The sequence below is a fragment of the Equus przewalskii genome, chromosome 7 (genome assembly GCF_037783145.1).
Source record: "Equus przewalskii isolate Varuska chromosome 7, EquPr2, whole genome shotgun sequence".
Classification (NCBI taxonomy): domain Eukaryota; kingdom Metazoa; phylum Chordata; class Mammalia; order Perissodactyla; family Equidae; genus Equus; species Equus przewalskii.
In genome coordinates this window covers 45,061,862-45,082,896 of record NC_091837.1, presented here as the reverse complement: position 1 = coordinate 45,082,896, position 21,035 = coordinate 45,061,862, and the positions used below count along the sequence as shown (strand labels likewise).

Below are 21,035 nucleotides of genomic sequence, written 5' to 3'. Positions count from 1 at the left end.
TTCATACAGCAATGGATTGTGAGGATTAGTCATGTGTTATTGGGAATAGAAAGAAAACATGGTCTGCAACTTCCAATGGACTAGGCACAGCCCTTTAAAAGTCATACAGGGTAGACATTTCTCTGAAGGAGCAATTAAGTCTTTAATTATTATTTCCTTTTATCTATATTTTATGCTAAATATGAAAATATCCCTTTGTTTTTTAAAAATCTCCTAGAACGAGTCTTCTCTATGCTTTCCATGTGTTAAAAATCACTTTTTGGAAGTTTATAATTGAAGCACACACTGCCATCAATAAGGACATGAATTAGATCAACCGCCAGGCTTAGGAACCAAGTCTCACGTGTCACTGCTCACTATTTGAGCGCTTGTTTTCTTTTGGCCTTTCCCTGAGTGAAGTGTTACAATTTTTTTCCCCTGACAAGTTTTATTGGACAGTAGGCCAGCATGCTGGCTTTTTACAGTACAATCTAGAGAGAAAAACTTCAATCCCTTGGGAAGTATCCATTGGAAGATTTTTTCTGCATTTTTAAAAAGAAAGCTGCACCTTTCTGAGATTTCGCATAATGTGTGGAAATAAACCAAGTTTAGACTGGTAGTTGAATGCATGTCAGTTTGAGCAGAGCACTTTGTCTTTCAAACTGGATTTAGGGGTAGATGTGAACATTTTATATGCTGTTACAAACTCGCTTTGAATTGCTGTTTCCAGATGTAGGTGCAATTTAAAAATTTTTTTTGCTGAGGAAGATTCACTCTGAGCTAACATCTGTTGCCAACCTTCCCCTCGCTTTTTTTTTTCTCCCCAAAGCCCCAGCACATAGTTGTATATTTTAGTTGTGAGTCCTTCTAGTTCTTCTATGTGAGCCACTGCCACAGCATGGCTACTGACAGATGAGTGGTGGTGTTCTGCACCCAAGGAACCAAACCTGGGCCGCCAAAGCAGAGTGTGCCAAACTTTAACCACTAGGCCATCAGGGCTGGTTCAGGTGCAATTTTTTATAACTCTCAAAAATAACAGAACTCAAAACATTAACTGAATTGTTTTATTTTAAAATACAAATACAAATCTTCTTCAAATATCTGGATCTCTTGAAATTCATTTCCATTTAAGTTTCCACACAGTTCAATAGCAATCGTTTCTGGGTTGCAATTGTTCTAATCTAGAGGGGCATCTTTAGATTGGTTCTCATCAGCAGAACACGTTTCCATCTATTTCTCCATTCTTAAATGATTTACCAACTTGAACATGTGAATATAGACAATTCTTATTACCTCTACTTTCTCCTCTTCAATTTCCCTTTGGTTTCTTAATCGCTTATCTATCCTTTCCTGATGACTAGTTGGATATGGGTGTTATTGAGGCAAAAGTCGTGAATTAGGTCTGATAATGACCATTCAGTTTTCTTTTTTCCTAAGACTGCCCTGTCCCTCTTTTTTATGATCAACCCACTCCCATACTGAATCATCAGTCATGTCAACTAATTTTTATTCAGCCCTGAACAAACAATACTGTCCATGGTGTTGGCTCTATCTAAGAAACATGGCACGTTCTTTTAATTCCATGTTACAGTATACAAGTTGAATAGTAGAGCAGGATTGTCAGTCGTAGTGAGCAATTGAGGCTTTTCCCTTGCACAAGCTCAAGGCCCTGCTTTAAGGCTAGAGTAAAGGATCCCAAGGTAAGGAATTCTTAGTTGGTTGATATTTACCAGGAAATATCAGCGCCTCATTTTTGATCTTCTAGGAACCAAGGAGGTCGTTGTAAGCGTGGATGATGATGGAATCATTTCCCTGAACTTCGAATGTGATCAGATGGCTCCAAATTCTGAGTTCACCTGGTCCAAAGATTATGTATCCACTGAAGACTCCCCACGATTAGAAGTTGAAAGCAAAGGCAACAAGTACGGACAGTTTCAATCAAAATAATGGGTTTCCTTTTCATGATAGAAGGATGAAGTAAGCTCTTTGCTTTCCATTTCAAATACTTGGTTTAAGAGGATGAAATCACACATATTTTATATCTGGTAATATAAAAAGTAATAACCAGTATAAACCTTAAAAAATAATCCTTGTAAAGTACTTTTCTCATTACTTCATTTAAAGTGCTTTCTCGTATATTATCTTATGATGTTAGAAAAGTTTTGATTGACATAAAAGTGAGCTTTAAAGATGATTCTCATTATTCTACAAAATTTTTAAATCTTAAAATAATGGAAAGGGTGGTTATGAGGAGGGAATAAGGAAGAACTTGCCAATTGCTCCTTCAAGTTGTGGTAAATTAAATGGATTAGGTATAATCTGTTCTGCTTTTCTCGACACCACATATGAGTGACACAATAATGCCCTTGAAAGAACTCTATATGGGAAGCATAGAGTAGCTGAGTTCTAGTCCCAGCTCTGCCAGCAGTGCTATGGGACCTGGGGAAGCTTTTAACTTCATAGACTTTGGGTTTCTTTTTCTATAAAATGGGAGAGAGTGAAGGGGATTAATTTTATCATCTGTTACCTCCTTTCAGCCCCAAGATTCTGAGTTTTCTTTTCACCTTGCCTTACTTATCAAGCTTTATATCTTTATAGTGTCAACCATATTGGATTGTATTTGGCAAAACAAAATATTCCTAAATATTATTTCTGTTACAAAGAAGCTCAATATATCTCAAAAATAAAAGAAAGAAATAGTAATTTTGTTGGAGAATGGCAAGGAAATACTGAATATAATTAAAAGATGTTTTACTGTCACTATGCTGTCAAGTCCTTGAAGTAAAACATAAATTTGGTCAGAGAAAAGACAATCAAACAATAAATTTTTCTTCCAGTTTGTGCACTTGACTAATATTGAAATGTTTGGCTGAACTTAGACACTGACTAGCAATATGACTTACCAAAGTTAGAAAACACAGTGAACTAGACCAAACAGATCTTGTCCCTAAAGGCACACAGTGGAGGCATACAGATAATGAAATAAGCAAAAGCAATGCAGTATGATAAGCTCAAAAAAGGGAAGTGCAGAGGATGACATAAAAGAGGCACCTGGAATGGCTAACAGCAAGTTCTGCCCTGTGGGGCGAAAAATTTTCAGGCTCCCCAGCGAGGGCTGATCAGCCAAAAATATGCAACAAAGCTTGGAGATGGGAGATTTGTGCCAGCTCCCCTCTCCCATCACCATCACTCCCTAGGAGCAGGTCCGGAAAGTCTTCCCAGAAGCAGCACAAAGGAGTAGCAGTAGATCAGCAAGCCAGATAGGAGCAAGTGCTCCAAATGAAGGGAGTAGCATGTGCAAATGCCTAGAGACAGGGCAGGGCACAGGTCCACAGACCTCACACAGCCTCATTTCCTATAAAAATATTCTGTTTCTGAAGGACGAAAATGACCTTCAAAGACCTTGGGACGGAAGACTTGGGCATTTACTCCTGCGATGTAACAAACACTGATGGAATAGCGTCAAGCTACTTGATAGATGAGGAAGGTAAGTTTAAAATCAATTCATTCACAAGTCTAATGCTGTTTTGATTTCTCAACTATTCTCTAGGATCAAATGACTTTTGTTTTAGTAGCTTAAGGTTTAATTGTTCTCTTTTTCTCCCTACAGAGTTGAAACGTTTACTTGCTCTCAGCCAAGAACACAAGTTCCCAAGTAAGTGTCCACAATACAGTCAAGAGTTTAGCAATCCTACTAGGTGGCAACTTCTAGAATAGGTCAGATGACAACTCTGACAGGATTGGGAGAAGAGGCTCTTGAGAACATGTAATGGAACATACACTGGGAGCTACAGGTGCACTTTCTAGAAGCGCTGCTTTTATCTTTACCATTGTTTTCAAGAGATACAAAGAATACTAACATAGAAAATATATCCCATACTCTGTTACATAGAGAGATGTCAGGTTATATACGTGTAACAGCTGAGTAATTAAGTTTCTTCACTTTTTGCCTACATATTTTGGAATCATATTTTATATATATATCTTCCAGATACATTATTTGTATGCCTTTTAGGCAAAAAATCTCTTACTAAGTAATTTAATGTTAATGCTTAGTAGAAGAATCATACCTCTAAATAAAGACAATCTGAAGATATTACCTGCCATTTTAAATTCCTGGAAAATAAGCTAAAGATGCGTCGGTCAAAAAAAGAATTTCTCTGAAGTATCTATAAACTCTTTAATAAAGCGCTTTCCACATAAAGGATTAAATTTCACAGTTGAAAACTAAAAAAAAGAGAAAGAAGTCTGAAATGACTCTCGGAAAGTTCCACTGGTCTGATAAGATCTTGTGCCATTGCTACCTATTGGCCAAAGTAGTGGATTATCCAGAAAGTCATACCCTAGAGAAAACAAATAGAAAGTGATAGCACGCACTTATTCTTTTAAATCAAGAATTTTTTTTCACTTCTTAATCCCTAAAATATAACTCCTTCACTAATACAGGAGTTTCAGAAACCCATGAAAATATACCCTGACTCCAGACTATAGCCAAAACTTTGTATATTTGTACATGTGCATTTTTCTAGGGAGAAGGGCCTCTGGCTTTCCTGAAATTCTCAACAGAGGCTGTGATTAAAAATAAACACTACTCTAGAACCAATTGCCTGACTTCTCTTCCATTCCCAAGGAATGCTTGTTTGATTGTGGGGCTGAGTATTAGTGACTATTGACCTCAGCTGTAATGTTCTGGAAACCAAATTCGTTCAGCAAAGCAGCACAGTGGGGTGCCTATGGGGTATGAATGTAGAATGCAGAATTTCGGAAATCTAGGGGACAGCCATTTCTCGTCTGTGTGCTTATTCACCATAAAACTAGAAAAGGAATACCATGTGTCCTTAAAGGTTTTTTTTTTGATTATATGAAAGGTAGAGGTTTGGCCTAGACTTTCCTTGTTCTGTATTTTGACCCACTCTGTGAACCTAGGCAACTCATTTCAATTTCCCTGTGCCTTGGTTTCTTTTCTAGAAATGGCTGTTGTAATAGTTTATAGCACCTACCACATAGAGATGCTGTGAGAGATAATCACCAAGGTATTGATTGATCCTTGAACTCTTCAGGAAAAATATAAATATTAATCAAAACAGAACAGTCATCCTAGAAAAACGCATTTGCAGGAGAGCTGTCTGCAGGCCACAGAGGATGCTCTCCCTTCACGTTCCCGGGGCTGTGAGGTAGGGGGTAGAGGAGAGGGTCACTGTACTGAACACAGCCAGAGCTCGAATAGACAGGCAGACCCCCTAATGTTTACACCGTCTGCTCTCGAATGTTGGTAGAAATGGAGAGAAACGGCCGCATCCGTTAATCTAGTCAGTCAGACAATAAACGTTGACAAAGTTTCTAGGCAACAGCTAGTCCAAAAAACATTTATATTTAGCTGAAAGGATGGAAATGAGAGAAAAATGGAGTGTTACTGTTGAGTTGGAAATGTGCCCAAGCCTCCCTGAAATTCAGTGATCATACAGCCTTGAGGATAGTAATTGCCGGATGTCACTGTCATTTATGCTGAGACATTTTATTTTTCATAGACATAAGCACTCTAGTTATTGGTTCTAGGAGAGAGGGAAGCAGCAAAGTCAGGTGCCCCCCCCCCTTTTTTTTTTTGAGGAAGATTAGCACTGAGCTAACATTTGCTACCAATCCTCCTCTTTTTTGCTGAGGAAGGCTGGCCCTGAGCCAATATCCATGCCCATCTTCCTCTATTTTATGTGGGACGCCTACCACAGCATGGCTTACCAAGCAGTGCCGTGTCTGCATCCAGGATCCGAACCAACAAACCCTGGGCCGCCAAAGCAGAATGTGCGAACTTAACCGGTGCGCCACTGGGCTGGCCCTCAGGTGCCCTTTTATTAGAGACCTGGTGTGGTGTTGAAGTGGGTGCAGAGAGAGAACCCCGGAAGGTGTTAAAAACTCTGACGTGCAAGCATCAAACCTCCTAACCCAAGGGAGTTCTCGTCAGCCCACTGGAGCAGCATTTTAAACATTACAGCTCCAAATCCGCCAGGTTACTCATGAATATGTCAGAGATCTGATGATAGGGTCGAAGCAGCGTATCGAATTTCTCAATTTATACTTGCTTCTTCTTAGTAAATGTTGACACATAATTCATTTTCTTTGAGATTTTGTAAGGTTTTAAATGGTCTCATTTCTTCTAGAGCATAATAAAGAGTATAGTGTTCCTTTATCCCTTGGCACAGTAAATTCTTCTATTTTAAGCTGTTTTCAAAAATATTTTGAAAACCACTAAACATATGCCTTAAACCTACAAATAACGTATTTTGCTGGAGCAAATTAACTGCCAGAGCAAAGAGCCTAAAGAAATTTAGGGCTGAGAAGAAGGAAAAAATAAAAATACATTAAGCTAAAAATAGAAAATAGCCTAGCCTGTCTTGCCAGTGTTGATACTGAATTGCAGTGTAGAAAGGCAGCTTATTTGCATTTATATTTATTCTCTCAAGATCTCAAGGTACTTTGAGGGGGATGGTGGGAGGTATACTTTGGTATTGTCAACATCCTGCATGTCTCTTCATTTGTAGACATTGGTTATTATCCCACTTGCAGACATATACTCTATCTGTGCAGATATACACAGCACATATACATAAATCATATCTATTTGATATGTCCTCTTAGGTGTCAATATATTATATTTACAACTGGTAGTTATATGATGTTTTTGAAGCAATTGGAGGAGGAAAGAGGTACCAAAATATTAAGACCCAAATTTATAGAGCACTTATTATATGACAGTCTATTTATAGGGTGCTTAAATGGGATATGTTATTTAAACTCCACAATGACCTTAAAAGGGTCAGTACTATGGTGATTTAATTTTAGAGATGAAGAATGTGGGGCCCAGAAAATTTAAATAACTAGACCGGATGTATACACAGCTGGTACCTGGGGTTCAGCCCAGGTGGTGTGACACTAACCAGGGCATGGGCTGTTTCTGTGTGTGCACCTGTTGTTTGTCACCACACCCTCTGTGGTGATTCCTGGTGGGCAGCGTTCCCTAAACAATGTTCCTTACTCAGACAGGATGGTGAACATTAAGGCAGCTGGAAGCTTCCAGGAGGTCATGCCCCTGCCCCTCCATCACCACTCTGGCCCTTTTAGGCAACTGTATCACTCATGTATTTAGATACCCCAGAATGAGGTCTCCAGACTTTTCTAGATGAGATTCTACTTTCCACTCCCCTCAAGACTTACTTGTAGCAAGCAGGAGCATCCTAAAGAGAGAAAGCTTAGCCTCTGCTCTCACCACCCTGGGGTCTCTCCATGACCTGCTTTACTCAGACATGCTCACACTGGAAAACCACTAGTGTTCTTCAGAGTAGACAGCTGGGACCAAGAGGAGCATAGAATAGAGGGAATAACCCTGGTCTCAGATCTGCTACCCAGATGCATGACTAACCTTTCCTCGGGTTCAATTTTGTCATCAGTATAACTAGGGGAGGAAGACAACTAACCTTTCTTGAGTCATTATCCACATTGTCTTAGTGTATTCTGGTACTATATTCACTCTTCTTGGTGGCCTTGGAGGCAGATAATATCCGTATTAGCAAGTGAGGAACACAAGGTTTCAGGAGGAGGTACCTGTCAGAGATCATGCTGTGACATCAGAGGTCTCCTGTCCACCGTGGGACGTCTGAGGCTCCTTTATCTCTGCATTGAAATGATTCTATCACTGAGTTTTACAGTGAATATACAACAGTGCAAATGAGAAGCATTTCTTAAAGCTTGGAAAGGGTAGTTTTAGGATAAATACGAAGAAATATTAATGTACATTTGGTACAAGTTTAAAATGTAGCATGTGCTGAAATTTTGAGATAGGTTTAAGAACAGTATAGAGAAGGCAAAGGGTGATGATTTTCCCTGAAGGAAGCCGAGGACTACCAAACTTTGAGAAACGACCGCGCTTTTCTAGAGAGCATGCCCCGGAGCCACCTCTGACCCAGCCCCGTTGGTTGGAAGAGCCTTTGGAGAGAACGTTTTCAAGTTACAAGAAATTTAGAAACTGGTTTTGAGAGATGTCAGCCAACTTTTAAAATTTTACTCAGACTCAAATGGCTCAAGTGATACAGGTGTAAATCAGAGATACCATATGGTTCCTTAACTTTCTTTGTGAGGCAAGCCATGCTGTATTTCAATATAGCTTCTCGATAGCGACTCGCTTATTTACCTCTGAAAAATTTTGCTTGGTCTAAGAGCTTAAATGAACGGGCATACCAGTGGGATGGGTAGGGTTCAAATGACAAGCTAGTTCATCTTGTGGATATATAATCAAAATTAGTGCTTTTTTAAAATTCATTTTTTAAAACAATTTAAAGAACCTCCAAAGTAAGTTAAATTGTTAACAAAAATCAAATTTAACTCCTTTCCAAATATTTTGAAGTAATGAAGAGCATAGACTGTCAGAGCTGGAAAATGTCTTGGCCAATTAGGACATCAGTTCAATTCCATTCATTCATAAACAAGTCAAATGAAGCCCAGATATGTGAAGTGACTTGCTTAATATCACACAGTTTGTTAGTAGGTGACATTGGATTAGGCTTCAGCTCTCCTGGGCCCAGCCCAAGACTCTTTTCTTCACACTTTGTTCTTGTCTCTAAATAAACCTAACCAAAGCCAGAGTAACAAGTCACAGCAGTTAGCTGAAAGACCCCTAGAGGTAAGTTCATCTTCCTCATTTTTACAATTGAGACATCTGTCACTCAGAGAAGGTGAATGACTTGCCCAAAGTGACAGTCAAAATTAGAATCCAGGTCTTGGTTACTCAATATCATGCTCCACACTCTCACTGCCTCCAGGCTTGGCAAGAAGCAAGGTGTTACATCGCCATTTGGATTGTGTGTTTTTTCACTTGTTGGAAAAAGCTATAGTGATACAATTGGTTTACCAATATAACTACTATTTTTATTTTTCATAGCTGTCCCAGTTAAATCAGAGTTGGCAGTTGAAATTTTGGAGAAAGGCCAGGTCCGGTTTTGGATGCAGGCTGAGAAGCTATCTGGCAACGCCAAAGTCAACTACATATTTAATGACAAGGAAATTTTTGAAGGGCCGGTAGGTTTTATACTTTTTAGATTTCTAAACGTATCATTGTAGAATGTACTGATTGGAATGCAGATAAGTTGTTATGAAAACCACTGGACATGGGGTGAGGGTGGTTTAAATCATTTCACATGTGAAAAATGTAGAGGAAAATATAGATTGATTATATCATATCCAAACTGGGACACTTTTGAGCATGAAAAACGGTGCTAGTAGTAATTTCTCCAGGCCAACAGTCACAAACCCAGATTGTCGCAGGCAGATCAGGAAGTATATTCACCTGTGAACATGGAGAAAGCACAGGCGACAGCAGCCTTCCCTGAACTCACACACTCACATCGGAAACCCCAGCAGGGACTTGGTTCTTCATATGGAGGAAGTGACCTGTATTGTTCCAATGACTCAGAAAAAATGCTGTAAAAATATCTTTCATTGCTTTTCTGGTTAAAAATGTAATACATCCTATTGTAAAAAACTTTAAAGACTCAGAAAGGACAAATCACAAATTCTTACAACTTTTTCATGTACATATTGGTGTATACTTTCTGGTCTTTTTCTACTCTTCTGTGTGTATGTCTATTCATGTCTTATTTACATAGGTGATTGTGTATATCTCTATCTACTATTTTCTTTGCTTTTAGAGTAAACAGAGTTTTTATAGATAGGGTTACAACATCTGTGCTTTATTTGTCCTCCCCAGATATCAGTAGAGCCAGAATCAGGCCAGTACCCAGTGTACAAAAGAGCTTGAGTTTAGGGGCTCTGGCTCTTACCTGTGCTGTCATGGGTGTAAATGGGAGCCTAAAAAGATGGGGGAGAGGTGTGGTTTGTGGCCTTTGTTAACAACCTGGTCTCCTTTCATCGAGGTATGTTTTCAAAACATTTGAGGATTCATTAGTGATGGGGAGAATGAGTAACATAAATAGCAGAAAAGTATGCAGTATGTTCCTTTTCAACTCATATGGTAACTGTGTGTAGAGCCAGAACAAGTCACACATGGGTCCACTGTGGCCCATCTCCTCCCTATTTTCAAAATATTCTCCTCAACTTCTGTGATCACTGCCTGGCCAGTGGAGAGGAAGGAAAAGCATTGTTGGCATCACTCTCTGCTGCCACAGCCAGGGAGGGAGCACTCATGCACACGTGTGGTAGACACCCTCCCCTTCATGCGCTCACACACACTTGCATGTTGCTGTGCACACACATATAAACTCAGGCTCTAAACTTGAAGAATTGTCCATTGTCATTGCAATTGGTTCTAATCGTACTATTTCACTGGGTGGAAATTACTGTCTTAGGTCAGGTTCCCTAGAAGGAGAGTCTGAAATAGAGTTTCTTCTTCAAGTGACTTTTGGGGGAGTACTCTCAGGAGTAGGGGGTAAGGGAAACACGCTAGGGGAGGAGAAAGCTAGGAGAAATGTGGGCTCGGTTGGAGACTGGCTTCCCACAGGGGAAGCTCCGGGGCATGAATTGCAGCACAGAATTGATCCCAGACCTGAGCCTTCATTCTGTGACGTTTTATAGGAAAACTTCATTAATTCAAATTCATTATGGAACTTGTGCTTGTATGCCCAGGGACTAAGATTTCTCTTTACACTGAAGAAAAAGTTGCCTAAGCAATATGATAAAATAAGCACAATCTAATAGGGCAATTTGAGCTCATTAGGAGAAACTGGATTTCAAATGCTTTGGAAGCATTTTTATTCAGATAATCATTCAGCAGATATTTATTAATTGCCTGTTAAATACCATGCGTATGCTAGCTGCTAGGGATATAGCAATGAATGAGACAAATGCATCTGTTATGCTGCCTCTAGTTTTGCGTTATTCTGCTAATTAAAACTAATGTAATCTGGAAGGTAAAATGGGAATCTAAAAACAACTTTTTGACAACATTTTGTGACTTGGGATAACAAAACTTTATCTTTAAATAATTAAATTTCAGACTTTTTAGTAATCAATTCTGGTCAAGGTCATATATCCCATATAATATTCTCCTTTTCCTGGGTACAAAATTTTGAAACCTTGCTCATCTAAAAGAATGTTAAGGAATTTTATCAAAATTATGATTCTTTGGAGTTTGTGGTTATTTGATGAGGCTTATTGTCATCACATCTACCTCACTGATTTCTTTTTCCTTTTCACATTGAAGAAATATAAGATGCATATTGACCGAAACACTGGTATAATTGAAATGTTCATGGAAAAGCTACAGGATGAGGATGAGGGAACATATACTTTCCAGCTTCAAGACGGAAGAGCAACTGGCCATTCTACTCTTGTTCTCATTGGAGATGGTAAGGATTCTGTGGAACATGAACTGGAAGACTTTGCTGCTCCCTTCAATGCAAAAACCCCATGGCACAAAAGTGGTCACGTGGAAAGTAGTAGGAATTGTTTCCTGATTGGATTCCAATATTTGAAATCCAATTTTCAGTTAATTTTTTCCATAGTATTTCATTTCATAGAAATGAAAGTTAATTTAAAAGGAAACCAAATTTATCCCTGGCCCACAGGCATGACTGTACTTAAATGATCTCATATGTAAACAAGTATTTATTACTAAAATTCTCCAGCGAAGGAGATTGCAATACAACCAAGGCTGTATATGTGTCTCAGAAACAAACTAAGATGCTATCTTATAATGTGTACTTACTTTAACTTAATTTAAGAAGAAAAATATGCAGAAGTTGTGCATGCCAAATCAATTAAACATATGTTATAACTATATTGTGTGTCAGCTTCCATAGCCATTGTGGAAACCACCAAGATTTAAAATGTGGCATTTAACAAAGCAATGGCAAGGCTGGCCGAATCTCTATATTTGCAATATCCAAAACTATTTCACTATTTCCCAGCTTTATGACCTTGAACAAGTTACTTAACCCTCCTAAGCCTATTTATTTGTCTGTGAAGACTGAAAATGAGTAGAGTGGTCATGATGTATGAGTGTTATAATAATGAACATAAATCACTCAGCACAGTGACTGGCATGTACATTTATATCCCTCCACTCAATTTCATACTTCTTTGTTTTTCAATTTTTAGTTTATAAGAAGCTCCAGAAAGAAGCTGAATTCCAGAGGCAAGAATGGATCAGGAAACAAGGTAAAATAGGCAATGACAAAAGAGGAAAGCTTCAATTTCTTGGACTAAATATTCAAAGATTATTTCCATAATGAATTAAAATGAACGTTATTGCTTATGTCAATAATGCACTGGTAAATAAAAAATAATTGAAAATATTTATTATTAAATGTGCATCCATTTAAAATATTCAAACACTAAATCTTGAATTTTTAAAATTTCACTTCAAATATAAATCTCCTTAGGATTTAAGAATGAGCTTTGATTTTGCACTTGTGATTAATAGATTGCTGATATCATTAAAATTTTATAGGTCCACATTTTGCTGAGTATTTGAGCTGGGAAGTGACTGGTGAATGTAATGTACTATTGAAATGCAAGGTAAGAAGTGGATAAATGTTTAATATTTGATACAAGGGAAATAAAGATAAAATAGAATGTGAGAAGAGAAAGATCAATTTTTCATCTCTGTTTGAACCCAAATGGTAAGCGAAACATCCTTACTGTTGAATGTTACTGTAATTGTTGCTTTGTAAGGTACATTTAAAATAAAACAACGTAAAAATGTGGGAAAGCGAGATGGTCCTATTCATTACCCACACCCTCGTTAATAAAGGACAGACTCTTTTTTTCAGTGAAGACCTTTTTTTTTAGAGCAGTTTTAGGTTCACAGCAAAATTGAAGGGAAAGTACAGAGTTCCCATATACTGCTTGTCCCCATATGTGCATAGCCCCCCCCATTATCAATATCCCACCAGGAGTGGCGCATTTGTTACAACTGACAAACATGCACTGGCGCATCACAGTCACACGAAGTGCATCTTTTACTTTAGGGTTCACTCTCAGTGTTGTGCATTCTGTGGGCATGGACAACGGTACAATGACACATATCCACGATTATATGGTTTTACAGAGTATTTTCACTGCTCTAAAAAGCCTCTGTGCTCTACCTGTTGATCTCCTTGCCCCCCACTTTTTAAATTACTAATTCAGAAGAATCTCACATTGTCTTTGTTTCAGGCCAAACCTGTGTTCTAAGTGGTAGATCTATCCCAAAGTCATTCCGGCTACACATTTTTCCATGGAAGTTTAGCAATTTCCTATCCAAATTGTATGACTGGCACAACAATACCTTTGAGTATCGGCCAGCTCTGCTGCTGGTTCTGAAACCACTGTGCTGAGGGGAGAGGTTAGTAAAGAGTCTGTAGCTCACAACCAATTGTCTTATTAGCCTTTGGAAAGATTTAGGAAAAAAATTCTGTATTGCCTTCTAAATTATTTTGTACCTCAACCTATGGTGTTGTTCACCTGGGTGAGTCATCAAAATGTTTTGGACAAGGAAGTGCTGGCTGAGGTTGGAGTGTGAAGGTCGTGATGACGTACGGTGACCCCAAACTAGAAGCACAGATTTGGCCTGGGGAATGCAGTTGTCGTTATAAAAGCCAGAACGCAAGCGACCAGCCTCTTCCACGTCTGAGGAAATTCAGAGAAAGAGCAGTCTACCAGAAATGTGTAAGAAAAATAAATTCCAGGCTTTTCCTCTCCGAAATTAGCAAAGCTTCTTAAAAAACAACTTCTCAGGCAGTAGGTAACGCCCTCACTGCCTCTCTCCTCCTGGCTGTCCACTGCTGTGTGGCCCCCACCACTTTCTCCTCCACACTCCCTGCCCTGTAAACCATCCATTTCCCAGAGGCCCACACGTTCGTCCCCCTTTCTATACTACCCATTGCACTAGCCTTCTGGGAGGTGAGCTCTGCTGTCCTGTTCTGATGGCTTTCCTCAGGAAAATCACCTCCTTACCCAAATTCTGAGTAACCAAGGGAAGCCTAAAAATATGATATGAATATTCATACATTATGCATTTATGCTGTTCCAATGCCTGGAACGGCTGCCTTCTTTCAGCTTCTCTGAAAAAATGCTTTCTCAAGGCCCAGCTCAGTCATCTCCTCTGTAACGCCTTCCCCTTCTCAGGCCAGGTAGAATGAACCTTCCTCTGTGCTCCCATAGCTCTTTGTTTCATTATTATAGAAATTTCTGTACATTTAGCAATTTAAATATTTGTTGTAATTCATGGAGTATGTGCAGCTAAACATTCAAACTTGCAAGACCATCATGGGCCCAGTTGGAACTATTCTATTCAAAAGAATATAGGACAAGAACCACAGCTTGTCTGCAAGGCACTGCTAGCTGTTCCTCTCCTGCAGGAGTCCTCATTGGGAGCTATTCCCTTCACCACCCCAAGATGACAGCTCAGGTCAAGGAGACAAGATCTACCTTGGTCAGGTGCAGGAAGCACCACGGCTTTAAAAATACCTCATGCCCCAAAGAGTCACTACCTCTTGTAACTCCCTAGGCAGAGCTTCCAGGGTCCGCACAAAGGACATGCCCAAATTACGAAAGTCAATATACTCACGGAAGCCCAAAGTTATGGAGTCCATTTCTAGTCCTTCCCAGTCCACATGCAGCTTCCAATCAGGGATCATTTTTATCATAAACAGTGTTGTCCAGTAACAGTTACTTTCTGTAATTCAGGAACCAGTTTACAGGATCATAAAGAACATTTGTGTGTATTGGTTTCACTGTACAGTTACCAGTTTTGGTTCTTATGTTAATTTATTAACTGAAATTTTTTAACCTTTTAAAACTTTCATATCCTTGTTTTTAATGAGATTAAACATTTTCTTCATCTGTTTGTTTTGTAGTTGCATTTCCTCTTTGGGGAATTGTATGTACATTTGTCCAGTTACTCAGTGGGGACTTAGGGATTGTTTTCTTGATTTGTATGAAGTCTTTACTTTTCCATACAGTTTTAACTACACAAGAAATACATGAATATACTCTTCTTTGTAAAAAATTCAAACATTGTAGATAAAGTTCAAGATCCCTTTAACCATATGGCCCATTTGAAATTTATGCTATGATATGATGTGTGGATATAGGATTTAAATGAGTTTCCTCAAAATTGCTAAGCAATTAATTTATTAAACCATATTTGGTGGATGTTAACTAAACTTACTGCAGTAATCATTTCACAGTATATACATACATCAAATCATTATGTTGCATACCTTAATTTATACGTTATATGTCAATTATATCCCAATAAAACTGGGAAAAAAATTTTAATTTTATTGAGGTCATAATAGTTTATAACATTGTGAAATTTCAGTTGGACATTATTATTTTCTGTCACCATATATGTGCTCCTTTACCCCTTATGCCCTGCAACTCCCTTCCCCTCTGGTAACCACTAATCTGTTCTCTTTGTCCATGTGTTCATTTATCTTCCATATATGAGTGAAATCATGCCCTATTTGTCTTTGTCTGGCTTATTTTGCCTAACATAACACTTTCAGGGTCTATCCATGTTGTTGCAAATGGTACGATTTTGTCTTTTTTGTGGCTGAGTAGTATTCCATTGTATATATATATATATATATATATATATATATATATATATATATACACCACATTTTCTTTATTCATTTATCAGTCAGTGAGCGCTTGGGTTGCTTCCACGTCTTGGCTATTGTGAATAATGCTGCAATAAACATGAGGATGCTTTCAATTCTTTGGATAAATACCCAGTAGTGGGATAACTGGGTCGTATGGTATTTCTATTTTTAATTTTTTGAGAAATCTCCATATTGTTTTCCATAGTGACTGCACCAGTTTGAATTCCCATCAGCAGTGTATGAGGGTTCCCTTTTCTCTACATCCTCTCCAAAATCTGTTATTTTTTGACGTGATGATTATAGTCATTCTAATGAGTATAAGGAGATATCTCAATGTAGTTTTGATTTGCACTTCCCTGATGTTTAGTGACATTGAACATCTTTTCATGTGCCTATTAGCCATCTGTATATCTTCTTTGGAAAAATGTCCATATCCTCTGCCCATTTTTTATTGGGTTCTTTGTTTTTTTGTTGTTGAGTTGTGTGAGTTCTTTATATATTTTGGAGATTAATCTCTTGTCAGATATATGATTTGCAAATATTTTTCCCCAGTTGGTGGGTTGTCTTTTTGTTTTGTTCCTGGTTTCTTTTGCCTTGCAGAAGATCTTTAGTGTGATGAAGTCCCATTTGTTTATTTTTTCTTTTGTTTCCCTTGCCCGAGTAAACATGGTATTTGGAAAGATCCTTCTAAGACTGATGATGTCAAAGAGTGTACTGCCTATATTTTCTTCTAGGAGTTTTATAGTTCACATCTTACCTTCAAGTCTTTAATCCATTTTGAGTTAATTTTTGTATATGGTGAAAGATAGTGGTCTACTTTCATTCTTTTACATATGGCTGTCCAGTTTTCTCCGCATCATTTATTGAAGAGACTTTCCTTTCTGCATTGTATGTTCTCAGCTCCTTTGTCAAAGATTAGCTGTCAGTAGACGTATGGTTTTATTTCTGGGCTTTCAGTTCTGTTCCATTGATCTGTATGTCTGTTTTTGTATCAGAACCATGCTGTTTTGAGTACTATAGCTTTGTAGTATATTTTTAAGTCAGGGATTGCAATGCCTCCAGCTTTGTTCTTTTTTCTCAGGATTGCTTTAACTATTCAGGGTCTTTTGTTGCCCCATATGGATTTTAGGATTCTTTGTTCTATTTCCATGAAGAATGTCATTGGGATTCTGATTGGGATTGCATTGAATCTGTAGATTGCTTTAGGTAGTATGGACATTTTAACTATGTTTATTCTTCCAATCCATAAACATGGAATTTCACTCCATTTCTTTATGTCATCATCGATTTCTTTCAATAATGTCTTATAGTTTTCATTGCATGGGTCTTTTATCTCCTGGTTAAATTTATTCCTAGATATTTTATTCTTTCTGTTGTGATTGTGAATGGGATTGTGTTCTTGAGTTCTCTTTCTGTTAGTTCGTAATTAGAGTATAGAAATGCAACGGATTTTTGTAAGTTGATTTTGTACCCTGCAACTTTGCTGTAGTTGTTGATTATTTCTAATAGTTTTCTGATGGATTCTTTAGGGTTTTCTATATATAAAATCATGTTGTCTGCAAACAGTGAGAGTTTCACTTCTTCCTTACCAATTTGGAAACCTTTTATTTCTTTTTCTTGCCTAATTTCTCTGGCCGAAACCTCCAGTACTGTGTTAAATAAGAGTGGTGAGAGTGGGCATCCTTGTCATGTTCCTGTTCTCAGAGGGATGGCTTTCAGTTTTCCCCGTTGAATATGATATTGGCTATGGGTTTGTCACTTATGGCCTTTATTATGTTGAGGTACTTTCCTTCTACATGCATTTTATTGAAATAGGTATACCCCTTCTATAGTCATTTTATTTCTTATCATAAATGGATGTTGGATGTTGTCAAATGCTTTCTCTGTGTCTATTGAGATGATGATGTGGTTTTTATTCCTCATTTTGTTAATGTGGTTTATCACATTGATTGATTTGCTGATGTTGAACCATCCCTGCATCCCTGGTATAAATCCCACTTGATCATAGTGTATGATCCTTTTAATGTATTGCTGTATTTGGTTTGCCAATATTTTGTTGAGGATTTTTGCATCTGTGTTCATCAGCAATATTGGCTTGTAATTTCCCTTCTTTGTGTTGTCCTTGTCTGGCTTTGGGATCAGGGTGATGTTGGCCTCATAAAATGTGTTAGGAAGGGTTCCATCTTCTTCAGTTTTTTGGAATAGTTTGAGAAGGATAGGTATTAAATCTTCTTTGAATGTTTGGCAGAATTCTCCAGAGAAGCCATCTGGTCCTGGACTTTTATTTTGGGGGAGGTTTTTGATTACTGTTTCAATCTCTTTACTTGTGATTGGTCTATTCAGATTCTCTCTTTATTCTTGATTTAGTTTTGGGAGGTTGTATGAGTCCAAGAATTTATCCATTCTTTCTAGATTGTCCAATTTGTTGGCATATAGTTTTTCATAGTATTCTCTTATAATCCTTTGTATCTCCGTGGTATCCATTGTAATTTCTCTTCTTTCATTTCTAATTTTTTTAAAACATACTTCCCCTCCACATTTATTTGCAAAGCTTCTTTTATCTTTTTAAAATATTTAGATATATATTGGGGCTTACTCATTCCATTCCTTTGATAAAGCCATTTGTTTTTGTGACACAGACTAGATTTTAATCTGATGGGATTTGTCTTCCTGTGGTTTTCTGATTTTTATTTTTATTTAAGTCTGCATGTTAGTATCTATGCATCTGTTTTTTATTTTCTTGTCCACCAGATGATTTTAAAGTCGATTTTTACTGCTGGAAATAGAGATACTATTGATTTAGGTTTATTCACTTGTATCCACTTTATTCTAAGCTCCTTATCAATTAAAATACCTTTCAATTGATTTCTTAAGAAACCTATGTCTTCTGACTCAAAGTTCAGTGCTTTTTCTTCTATCTAATGCTACATTGAGAATTGTTTAGTTTTATAAAAGTAGCATTCCCTTGTTTCAAGAAGTGTAATTATGGTTTTCCTTCTAGGTGGCAAATATTAAGAAGGAGACTCATATTGTATGGTACAAAGATGAGAGGGAGATATCAGTGGATGAAAAGCATGACTTTAAGGATGGCATATGTACCCTGCTTATAACAGAGGTAGGTGACTCTAAATGTGAAATGTAACATATTAGTTCTGTACCCTACCAAAAAACAGAGATTAGATTCTATATTCCTTTGCCCTGGGCATTTGTAATATCTTCTAAGTGCTCTGAAGATTCATGCCCTGATGTCACGCAAAAAAGCAAGCTGTAGGGACACAAAAGCTTCTCTCACCTTTGTGATATGCATGGATTTGTCAGATATCCAACCAATATTGGCTAGACACCACAACTTTTGTCTCTCTGAGCTCCTTTGTTTCATAGTTGAGTGAGTGGCAGGGCAGCTAAGTGGATTCTTCTTCGTTTGCTCTTAAGCCTCATGATAACTTGTTCTCTAAAAGTACAGAGACAATCAGACACAGTATTCATTTAAGTATAGATTTGTACCTACTTTTTGTCTAAAAGAGCATACCTTTCAAATATATAAGATTGTTAGCTTTTAATACGAAGGCAGAGTGAAGAATAAGGACTTTAAGTCTCAAATCAATTATCCTTAGAGGGTGAAAAACCAGGACTGCTGGCTGGTCAAATGATGATGGATAGATTCACCTATGAGTTGTTCATTGCTCACATGGCTAGGTGCTTGTTCAGTGTGTGTTTTGATGGCAGTTCTATAAATCACAGGGCCTTAAAAATGCAAACATCATACTCTGAGGCTACAATAAGCTGCAATGTGGTATACCTATTCCCCCCTTAGTTTTCCAAGAAAGATGCTGGGATTTATGAAGTTATCCTGAAAGACGACAGAGGAAAAGATAAGAGCAGATTGAAGCTTGTGGATGAAGGTCAGTCCACCACCTGCTGGGGTCTATTTTGTGTGTTCTGTATACAGATTACCAGAATTCTGAGGGAGGCTGAGCCGACAATTGAAGTTATGCTGATTTTGTGTCCACAAATTTTGTTTAATTGAAATTTCAGCAGAGTGAATGACTGTTTTATTCAAAAATACTTCACTTTTAGTCTTCCTAGAAATTAGAAGTGTTCTTTTGATCCTCAGAGAGTTTATAGTCCAACTAGGGGTCTGTTTTCAATATAAATTATCATTTTTGTTTCAACCCTATAAAAAATGTACCAGGATCAAAACTTACTGTGAATAGTGTATCGCAAAATAGTCTACTCTTAAAAGGTGGCAAGAAAGATTTATATATGAAACTCGAAGACTCTCAGGTATTCGTAGAGCCGAGAAAACAACTTCCATTTTTTAGAGACTACTAAGGACAAATATATCATGATAATGAAAACCTACAGGGGACCCCAAACTTCCAATTTCATTCCTGAACAAAATCCTTAAGTGTTGCTAACAAACAGCAGAAGCCTGACTTTGATTTCACCCTCCTGCTCCTGGTGGAGGCAGGACTAAATGTGTTGATTGGCAAAAAGCATTAATAGGCTGAGAAATGTCATGAAACTAGATGGTTAATTCATTATGAATTGATGACACAGCCAAGAAAACTTCCTCTAATGTAAACTTGGCTTCCTGGGGCTTAAGAAGAAGAGAAACCTTAAACCAAGAACCTTGGAAATTTCATTGTGACTATTTCTCTAGAATGTAAATATAGTGACAGTTACAGAGAATTAGAGGGAAAAAATATCAAAGTAAGAGCAGGGATCTTTTAAAACTTGATAAAAATTGAGTTATTCCCTCAAAGAGCACTTACTATTCAACAAATTCACCTTACGACCACTACCATTCACCAGACGGGATATTTTTGAGAGCACATACTGACAGTTTGAGATTTGACCTTACATTGAGCATTTTTAGGCTAAAGCTTTATCTATGAATCTCTATCCACAGCCTTTAAAGACCTGATGAGTGAAGTATGTAAAATGATAGGTAAGTTAAAATATTCTCACCACAACAATGCTTCATTATTCGCCTGGATGGGCTCACAGGTGTATGAAATATACTGTTTTCTTCGTTCAGCTTTGTCTGCTACAGACCTGAAGATCCAGAGCACAGCTGAAGGCATCCGGCTGTACTCTTTTGTTACTTACTACCTGGAAGATCTGAAAGTTAACTGGTCCCACAAGTAAGTAAAGGGGAACTTAGTTGCTGTGTAGAAACTCTTTCCCCACTTGGGGGATAAACAACAACCCTCTGCTACTCTCGGTAAGGAATCTTCTTACTTCTCAGGTCTGATGTTGATAGCATGGGACAGAAGTACCCAGGCCATTCCCTTAGTGTGGGGTCAGCATTTTCTCTCAATACGTGCATGGTGAAGCTAGTGATGGCTTAGAGCATCTGTCTTTATGATCTGGGAAGTATAATTCATAGACATCTCTTGAATGTAACCTCCACCTCCAGGTCGTCATGCTCGGGCTCTGTCTGCTTTGCTAGGCATC

General features: G+C 37.9%; 1 protein-coding gene across 15 annotated transcripts in view; it reads left to right on the top strand.

Annotated features, from left to right (window-relative positions):
• MYOM1 (myomesin 1) overlaps positions 1–21,035 on the top strand; it is a 158,744-nt gene that overhangs the window by 126,851 nt on the left and 10,858 nt on the right. For all 15 annotated transcript variants that reach the window (XM_070629769.1, XM_070629763.1, XM_070629766.1 and 12 more), the window contains 11 exons: positions 1,745–1,901; positions 3,360–3,466; positions 3,590–3,634; positions 8,909–9,045; positions 11,186–11,330; positions 12,082–12,141; positions 12,434–12,501; positions 18,577–18,690; positions 19,390–19,477; positions 20,488–20,526; positions 20,617–20,722. In XM_070629769.1, coding sequence (XP_070485870.1) covers positions 1,745–1,901; positions 3,360–3,466; positions 3,590–3,634; positions 8,909–9,045; positions 11,186–11,330; positions 12,082–12,141; positions 12,434–12,501; positions 18,577–18,690; positions 19,390–19,477; positions 20,488–20,526; positions 20,617–20,722 — 1,066 coding nt within the window. The remainder of the gene's footprint in view (positions 1–1,744; positions 1,902–3,359; positions 3,467–3,589; positions 3,635–8,908; positions 9,046–11,185; positions 11,331–12,081; positions 12,142–12,433; positions 12,502–18,576; positions 18,691–19,389; positions 19,478–20,487; positions 20,527–20,616; positions 20,723–21,035) is intronic.